This window comes from Leptinotarsa decemlineata, unplaced genomic scaffold, assembly GCF_025532065.1.
Source record: "Leptinotarsa decemlineata unplaced genomic scaffold, Ldec_3_MD MMD2_tig00026282_RagTag_RagTag, whole genome shotgun sequence".
Classification (NCBI taxonomy): Eukaryota; Metazoa; Arthropoda; class Insecta; order Coleoptera; family Chrysomelidae; genus Leptinotarsa; species Leptinotarsa decemlineata.
In genome coordinates this window covers 19175138-19184848 of record NW_027412668.1, presented here as the reverse complement: position 1 = coordinate 19184848, position 9711 = coordinate 19175138, and the positions used below count along the sequence as shown (strand labels likewise).

Here is a 9711-nt window from a genome sequence, read left to right as displayed (position 1 = left end):
AACTATGATAAACCCCTTCACCAGGAGGAGAAGATTTGACGATTTAACGCCACTTTTCCTCAATGGTGGGGTCATTCCATTTGGAACGAAGGTGAAATATCTTGGCATTGTCCTTGATGAAATACTCACCTGGAACGCTCACTTGGAAAAAGTTTTACACAAAGCCAGACTTTCTCTATGGACATGTTGAAGGATTCGTGGTGAAACTTGGGATGTAGGTCCCAAACAAATCCATTGGATCTATGTGATGATTTTCAGACCAATGATCACTAATGGAGCAATTGCCTGGTGGCCAAAGGCTTCACAGAAAACGGCTCAGGCGAAGATCTCTAGTGTACAGAGACAGGCTTCTCTGTCCATCAGTGATGCCATCAGTACCACACCGTCAGCGGCCATGGAGATCCTTCTAGACCTACCCCCCCTCCACATTTTGCTGGAGAGGCCAGAGGGACTGTACATAGACTTGTGGAGATTGCCAATAGCACAAATCAATTTAATGCAGAGTACAACAGACTGCTGGTTGACACTGGAAGTCGCAGCATTCTGGCATTAACCTCTGAATTTATGCCTCCAACTGTTAACTACGAACTGCCTTATAAAGTACTGTTCCCGAGTAGAGAAGAGTGGATCCTCCGGGAGAGAGAAATATTAAGAACAGATAGTTGTTGGTTCACAGATGGATCGACAACACCTTCAGGTCCTGGTGCAGGTGTTTTCAGTCGCAGATCCAGGACAGAGAAATCAGCCTGCCTAGGAACCTATGCGGCTGTATTTCAAGAGAGATTGGAAGAATCGAACCTCATACACAAGTCAATAAAAATATTATCGGACAGTCAAGAATTTTTCAATCAAATAATTTTATAATATGATATAGTTCATCAGAAAAAAATATATTTACGAATTTTTACTTCATATGGTTTCGTGCGTTGAAGAGGTTGCGTTGGAATACATTTAGGTTGAGAATTTTATAATGTGTAATTTATGATGCTCTCACTTTATTTCACTTTCAAAATGTTGTTACGATGAAATTTAGTATCTTCATGAATCTTTGGGTTTTCCAAAAGACAAATGACGAATTTTTGAAAATCCACATAAAATAAGATTTCAATACTACATGTTCACTTCAACAACTGTTGGGTTATATTTAGAATAAAATGATAAAATACGAGAATTCTGAGATTTATGAAATGAGCTGAGGATTCTGAAAATATGTTGGTCAGACAAAACTGGTAAATGAAACTCGTTTCAGAGAACAAGCTGTCAATATCCGATTTTGTTGACTATGAAAGTTTCGTGTCTCTAAACGCATTTAGATACATTTGAAAAGAAGACGTGGTTTTTCATCAGTACAGAAACTTGTTGTTAAAGATATAATGGTATTTTTTAGTTGTTCATTATTTTCTAAACTGAAAGTTTACCAAACTAATTCGCAAGAATTAGTTTGCAAGAAGTGAACAGATGAGTCAAGTACCAGTTTTTATCATATTTCGGAATTGTTATTTCTCTTTCTAGTAAGTTCAACAACGTTTCGATGATACAGGTAATCTTCACCTCAATCGTACATGAGATATTGAAATTATTCTCCACTAGAAAGAAACACTGGATTTTTGATAATAAAAGTTCGTCATAGTTGGGCACTTTGTATATATAACTGATATATAACTCATATCAAATGATTAAGTTTGGCAACCACTTCTGAAGATGATATGAAAATGAAGATTCAAATTATTGATCAAGCTGCAATTAACTGATATTGTGATACTAGTCTCAATATTCATCCAATATTTTTAGTTCGAATAGACTGAAAGAAATAATGGTAGTGTTCAAAAATTGTAAGATATTTATTAATATTCTATTTAGGTACAATATAAATTATTTTGAAGGATGCAAGTTCATCTAAGTAAATATATAGTATTTATAATCACATAAGTATAGATTTTGATATGTACGTTTTTGATTGACGGTACGGAATGGATATTCGATTAAGAATGATTGCGAGACATAAAAAGAACATCACATTAAATTAACAGTCAGACACTATTCGAAATAACAATATGAAATATCTAGGAACTCTACAAATTTACATCATTTTTCGAAACAAACTTGAACAATGCACTATACCGGGTACAATTCATTACCACATTTTATTTCATGTCATAAGTATGGTTATTCCGAAAGCATAAGTCTACAAAGAAACACAGATATGATGTTTATCTAGTCGGGTTAAAAAAATAGTTATACGAGATAATAGATGTTGGTTACATTTCTAAAGATAATATAGTAAGAAATTTTCAATACCATTTCTTGTATTTTTAACTTATTAACTTATTTACCTTATTTTGAAATAACAATAACAATTGTATTTTGATCGAACTAGGATTTGAAACTTCAAATGACACAATTATAAAATGACTCAAAATCAATTCACGTCAGAGTTTAAATAAGTGTATTCCAACGTGATGACCCAAACTGAATACGAATATGAAATCAGAATTCTCCAAAAAATTTATGACAATCACTTAATATCTATTTCATTTTTTCATAAACATTTTTTGTAAAGGTGTACTAATGAATGTCGAATGGTGCTCTCATCTGAATGTGAAATTGAAAAACGTGTTGAATAACGCACTAGGTATGAAATCAGAAAATTTCTTGTTCTTTTGTGAAGGAATCATCCAAGGAAACTAGGATGCTGTAGAGATTCATAGAATTACCAGGTGGTTCAGATCATCTTTTCACTACGATTCTGTGCAAACTCATCACGCCAGGCCTATGGAATAATCTTAAAAACCTTTCAGTCAGTATATTGAAGCCATAAACAACATAACTCCTTGACCTTGAATACATATTACTTCACCAACCTCAAATTTCAATGACACCTGTAACCTTATATCTTATGTTCAGATAAAAAAACTGCTAGGTCTAATTTCACTTGTTGAAAACCACAAGAAGATTTCATGAATCATATGAATCTGATAAGGGCAGATCAAGAGTAAGTGCTTCTCAACTCTTGATTCTGTCAACAAACCTAGGATCCAACTTTATCGCCTTCTTAAGAGAAGGATATATCATGAACCTGCCTGGCACCAATTTTTTGAGAAGCAAAAGTAGAATCTTCATCAGAAAACAAACTCTCCTTAAGCAGGTCAACAAAATCCTATTGGTATACTGCCGTACAGATGCCCTCATAAGGATAATTGATGCGGGCATCAAGGTGGAAAGTTATCTGAGAGGACCAGTAGAGCATCCAGTTGGTGGATGGTATCCTGCAACCATTAAATGTGTCACGTGCTCCTCGAACCACGTTTTGTGTTGCTTACCCACCTGACGAAAAAAATCGTAGACTGACTGCCGATCAATGTACCATGGACTGTCAACCTTGAATATATTATCCTCTACAAGATCTGGTAGCAGACCACACACTCAGTGTCTACCGCACAGATGACCGTATCAGGTTTTCATGAGATCTACCGAAGTAATTGAGGGTTATTTTGTAGGTACTTCAATGAATGAATGAAAATAACACTGATTCAGTTGAGAGTTTCCAAATTTGGGGTTGAGTATGAGAACAACTCTGCTCTTCGGATAGAAGTTGAGCTCTGGCTTTCGACGTTCTATGTTTTTTAACACTTTGAACATGTTCGTGATTTTATTTTCAGAACGTCAATAAAATTGTGTCATCTGAAGTGTTTCAAAAAATTTTCGAAAAAGTTTACTCACTTGTATTGTATAAGTGCTGAAATCGAATTCACATACAAATTGATTCAAAATATTATGTGTCTTTAATGAAGATACAAATTTTTGAAAATCCTGAAAATAAGATAAATTCAAATGACCAAATATTAATCATGACAAGAAATAAAAGTTTTAGCGCATCTCACAGTAACTCATCAAGTGATTCTATAGAGTTGAACTCAGTATTTGCACGGACAAAAGGACATATCAAATCGCAAAATGATATGGAGTAAGAATAAAACATAAAATACATCACAATGTTATTTGAGAACATTATAAATCAACGAAAACTATAGACACAATTTTTCTCAACAAATAGCATCATAGTAACATTTACAAAATGTTGAATGAGAGAATAAGTACTAGGTAAAAAAAACCTGTTTTTCCACATAACCAGCCGTCGCCACCTACGAACGACAACACTTAAAAGTTGAAACTTGTGTGAGCTGAAGATTAACGAGGTAATTTAGTTTGCGTACGATTTATAGCACGTATCAAATCAAATTGAATAATGTAACTTCGAGAATGAATCTGCTGAAATCTTTGAAATACACACATATTGTAGAAAATTCATTGATAAAGTGGTAAATTAATCTTTTTTGAAAAAAATCTGAAGAATAGCTGATTCCAAATGTTCTATTTATATATAAATATATATATATATATATATATATATATATATATATATATATATATATTTATATATATATATATATATATATATATATATATGATATATTAAATTTTGATAAAGGGAAGTCGATCAAAATGAGATGTCATCGGAGTCATGGCCAAAAAGCAGCAAAACTATTGTATCATCAAAGAATACTCGAACGGTTACTAACTGGAGTATTTTCCCAATACCAAACCGTGATCATCTTCAAGAGGAAGCACAAACTGAGTTTGATCTTCCTCTTGAAGAAGATCACTTGGTGATCGAAATACGTGTCAAGGTGTTAAAATAATGGTTTGATGTTGGGAAAAAAATCCAGTAATATTTCCATTTACGTGCTTATATGAAATGTTTCTCAATAGTCTGTTTTCCATCAATTGCCAAGATGGGCGCCTCTCTAACGGAAATCGCCATGCATACTTATTACCTTGGGGTGATTTCCAAAGAACAGTTTACTTCAAATGTTTCATTTGTGAACCAGTGCAGCACCTCTGATTGGATTTACAGCAGCGCTTCTCTGACATTGGATCACAAACACCACTTTGTGTCTTGGTTTCGTTTGAATAGCTGATATACAAACAAACCTCTAAAGATCAAAAGGACCACTTTCTATTTTCTGATTTTTTGTACTTTAAAACTCACAGTTCACTGTAATATTTTCACAAACACTGTGCTGAAAAGGCTGTAATATTATTTTGTTTTGATACGGAGTTACATCAAGTACTTGTTCCATTCAACGTTCTGTATCAGAATAATTATGATTTCGTTAAGTTTTATAGATTTTTTTCGTAATATTAATAAACTCACCGTGAAAAATTCCATTTGAGTGGAACGGTTCGAGATTATAAATCTGGATGTTAATTATGATGCTGTGTGATATAACAATATTGAAAAGAAATAGAGTTTATTATTTACTCTATTTTTTCTGTTTGACAGTATGAAAACGTGTGATCAGGTGTAATGTATACCATGAACATTCGTACGAAACTTCTACAATAGTTTCAATAGTTACTCAAAACTGTGAAACTTGTGTCACTTACTCAATATTTGGGAACAAAAACAAATGAAACTCAAACCCGTCTCATTTCAGTTGTAAAACAAATAAAGAATAAATAAAGCTAAAACTGATATCAGTATGGCCTCCACACATCATTTTGTGATTGTGCCACTCTCTCAGAGTCATCAATCCTCAAAGGATCCGTATGCACCACTTCACTTGTTGGATTCTGAATGACATCTACCCTCTGTGGTGAAGTTAGAGGTAAACTGTCTGTAAAGTACTGATCACTCTTCAGGTATTGCTCAGTCTTCAAGAACTGGTCACTTTTGAATTGATCACTCTTCTCTGTCGAAGCATGGAGGTGGAAATGGATTTGGCTCTGGTTCACCGTGGAATACAAAGAGGGGCAAACCACCACCGGCGGGGGATGGTATTGTTGTTGGTTGTACGGCGGGTTATAGTAGTAGTTATTGTTGTAGGTTGGATTTGTGCTCCAGTTGTTAGGATAGTAGGCGCTGTTGTCCTGGTACCGCGGACTGATCATGTCCAACTCTTGTTTGGTACTGTTCAACATACTTGTGGGAGGTGGAGGTGACATCAGTGAAGTTGTGTGGAATTCGCTCGTACTGGAATCTGGAAGCACTAGAATGGAAATGATATTAATCAAAAGAAAATTACCTACAGTCTTCAAGATAATGGTGTTATTTAGTAATATTGTAGCGAGGAAACATCTCCATATCACTAAGATATGCCTATACGGAAAGTTTCTTAATGATATGTATGTTAACATCTGAGGAGGTTATGTTGGAGTTCATTTTGAGATTCAATTCCATAAGAACGTATATCTCCAAGATATCAACTGAACTATAGCTTAAGGTTTGTAAAAAATATTTTATTCCAATGAAAACTTATATAACCCCCAAAATATTTTTGTGTAACATAATCTATGCAAAACGATAAATGAATTTATTTTATAATCTATTGTTTCATACTAGATGCCATAAACCGTTTCATGGCAGTTTTGAAAATACATTGGCATTGATTAGATATATTTACGTATCACTGCAAATACAGTAATGAATATACATGCTTTGTGATTAGAAGCTTATATAAAGGATATTGATGAAGAAATATTGGAAATTCCCAAACTGAAACACTTTCAAGTACTTTGGAAATACCATATTTGTTCATATATTCATATAAGGAATTGAAATTCAAGTCTTCAGACCACGATTTCATAAACAGTAAAAAATAGACACATCTTTAAAATAAATAGTTTTCACATTTACAAATCTGGAAATAAATCCGTGATTGAAACCTGAACAGCCAAAAACAATGTCATGGATATATTTCAACCAAACAACCCCACTCGCCCCCTTCCTTAAAGGAAATATATTTTAATAGCCCATAATAATATTCAATTCAAAATTCGAATCTTCTGATAACAAAAAATAGAAATATCAACCATTTTTTCAAAAATAGGTAAGTGAGTACGTCTCAAGTGAGTGACTTACTGGACCCACCACTGCATGCTGCAGTGGAGATCAAAAACTGGCGAAGAAGGACAGTTTTGGTCGAATAGTTGAAATTCATATCCTCCGTAGTCTCAGATTATTTGCAGAATCTGCTCAGAGAGAAATTATTTCCCCTTCTGATATATATTCTGCTTCTGTTGCTCGAAAATTAGGTGCACGGCAGCTAAGTAGTGGAATTAATGCAGATGCTTTTTATCATTAATGTTACACCTGTTTTGTAGTTCAAGATTTCATTTCGAATTATGTTTTTTCTAGTATATATGCTTCTCTTCTCGATGCAGTCTTCATACACCGTTTGATCTCTGTTAGATTATTGGTATAGTCGAAGTAAACAGTATTGTGCATACTTGAAGGTGTCGGCGCCCTCGAAGGCCAAAAAAACCAATACAGAGAAATGAAGCCGCTGCCAACTAGTCCATGTGGACTGAAGAGCTGGCGGTTCGTACTGGATAATTTTTAATAACCGAGTTTTATGATTGGCTGAAGAGTTATAAAATTAAATTTGAAGTCATGTTACGGTGACGAATAGAATGCGAAGATGTTTATACTAGTTGTGTTGTCAATGTTCACTTCAGGAACTTATCGCGATTGCGATTTGAGTGTTTAAATTCGATATTGGTGCAGTTATAATTGCTTAAAATTTTTGTTATCTGTTTGAAATGTGGCGTCCTTAAACAAGTACTAATTGTTATAACGAGTGTGATAACAACGCAGACTTTTTCCAGTGTAGTGATTGAAATAGCGATGGCGAACAATGCGAAAAAGATATACCAGTGAATAAGATTCGGATGCATTTGAATATTGAAACATAGAGAGTATGTTTCAATGTATATAAGAATCTACATCTCAATTTTGGTTTCGAGGAAAACAAACTATTACAAGCAACAACAGATTTGACCAAAATTCCGTTCTCAACTGTACGTAAAATAGTCAAAAATAAACCTTATGTACGCAAGACGCGAGGAGATACGGGATTACCAAAACCTTCAGATGTTCATCTAATAAAATCATTGGGAAAAACAATATACCACTGTATAGATTCCTATAACTGAAATCATAAAGGAAGAAATTGAATTCTTCCGGCCATAACGTGAGCTGCTGTGACAAACCTCTTCAGAATTGAATGAAGAAACAAGGATTTAGATTTAAAATAATAAACAACCGTCAAGCAGTTCTGGAAAGTAGAAGAATAGTGGTTTTGCGTAACAAATACTTAGAACAAATAACTAAATATAGACAAGAACAACGGCAAATTTTCTATTTGGACGAAACTTGGTATGACACTCACGACACGAAAGGGTGGACTGATGGTTCGATAATGTGTACGCCCAACATGCCTGCAAACAAAGGATCGCGACTAATCATTGTGCATTGCGGCAGAAGTAAAGGAGGAGTTCCAAATTCTTTGAAATTATATGGAAAAAAACTTGAGGACTGTAACATTGACTATAATAACATGAAAGCTAATATTTTCGAGAAATGGTTCATTCGCGAGAGCTCATCAAAGTAGGTACCGAATAAAATTTCGGGGAAAGATGAAATATAAAGTTTTTTAATGGATATAAATTTGTATTTTGAAGATAACTATACCAAAAACCAACTATTTGAAGTTTCACAGACAAAAACATTTGAAAGAGTGTATGCCCTTGATAGTATTACTGAAAAGTATGGACACACCTACACCTTGTAGATGCTGTGGTGATGGATGGTTCAAACGAGTAGTTTAAACGTGGTTAACCTAGATATATTCTCCCTACTGACTTGATTAAGTGAACACCCTGTATTCCCTCCTCTTTTTGAGTAAGTTAAGCAGGACACCTTGTGAAGGTCCACCCTGTGTGTCAGCTACAGATGAACAGATGATAAGAAAATTTTCCACCGGATTGTCGGTGTAGAGTTTCACATTCAAAGTAATATAATAATAATAATAATAGCGTTTATTGTTCAACAGTTTTCCATTTACAGAGCAAAACTAACATACTTGAAGGATTAATACTATTTGATATAAAAAACATAAATGACTTATAGGTACGCAAGAGACTTATTTTTGATTTCATAAATACTGCAACAAAAAATATCGATGTTAGTAGACAGCTTGTTTGCATTACGACACATCAGATTGATTGGTGATTTCAACATCAAGTTAGTTTGTGCCCTTTTGCATAAAAAAGTATTGATGCGCCTAGAAGCTATTCTTGGAACAAAGATATCAATTTCTGATAATAGTACAGGAGAATCCAATAGCTTATATAGAAATAAAACAGATGCCTGATTTCTTCTTTTTTCTAAGGCTACAAAGTCAAATCTGCATAGCAGATCAGGGTAATCACAGTTTCTTGGAGGATAAGTTCCGGTCATTCTAAGAGTAAGAAATTTTTAAAACTTCTTTTGGACTCTATCAATTGCTGATGTGTAAATTGATGGTATATGGTGAAACGATATCGTGAAAACGAGCGTTACTTTCCTTTTGAAGCGATTTACGGCCTTATCTATTGTCTATGCTGGAAAAATAAAAAAAGATGAAGTGTTTTCAAATCCTCCTTTGAAGTTCAAATTCTGATGAATCTCCAAAATGTTCGCACATCGCACTAGCTTGATTAAAATACACCAAATTTGATTCAAATGAAGGATGAAAAAAGATCATTAAACTTTTCGAAAACAAACACACCACCTCTTTCTTACCTATCGATCGACCTTTTTCTTCAGTCCCTAGATAAGGAATCAAAGCCCGTTTGAAAAACTATCACATGCCACACTGACCAATCACA

The 9711-nt window shown here is 34.1% G+C and overlaps 1 protein-coding gene across 3 annotated transcripts in view; it reads right to left on the bottom strand.

Annotated features, from left to right (window-relative positions):
* Nucleotides 1–871: 871 nt before the first annotated feature.
* LOC111512431 (uncharacterized) overlaps nucleotides 872–9711 on the bottom strand; it is a 177889-nt gene continuing 169049 nt past the window's right edge. For all 3 annotated transcript variants that reach the window (XM_074179970.1, XM_074179969.1, XM_074179971.1), the window contains one exon: nucleotides 872–6050. In XM_074179970.1, coding sequence (XP_074036071.1) covers nucleotides 5539–6050 — 512 coding nt within the window. In that variant the 3' untranslated portion in view covers nucleotides 872–5538. The remainder of the gene's footprint in view (nucleotides 6051–9711) is intronic.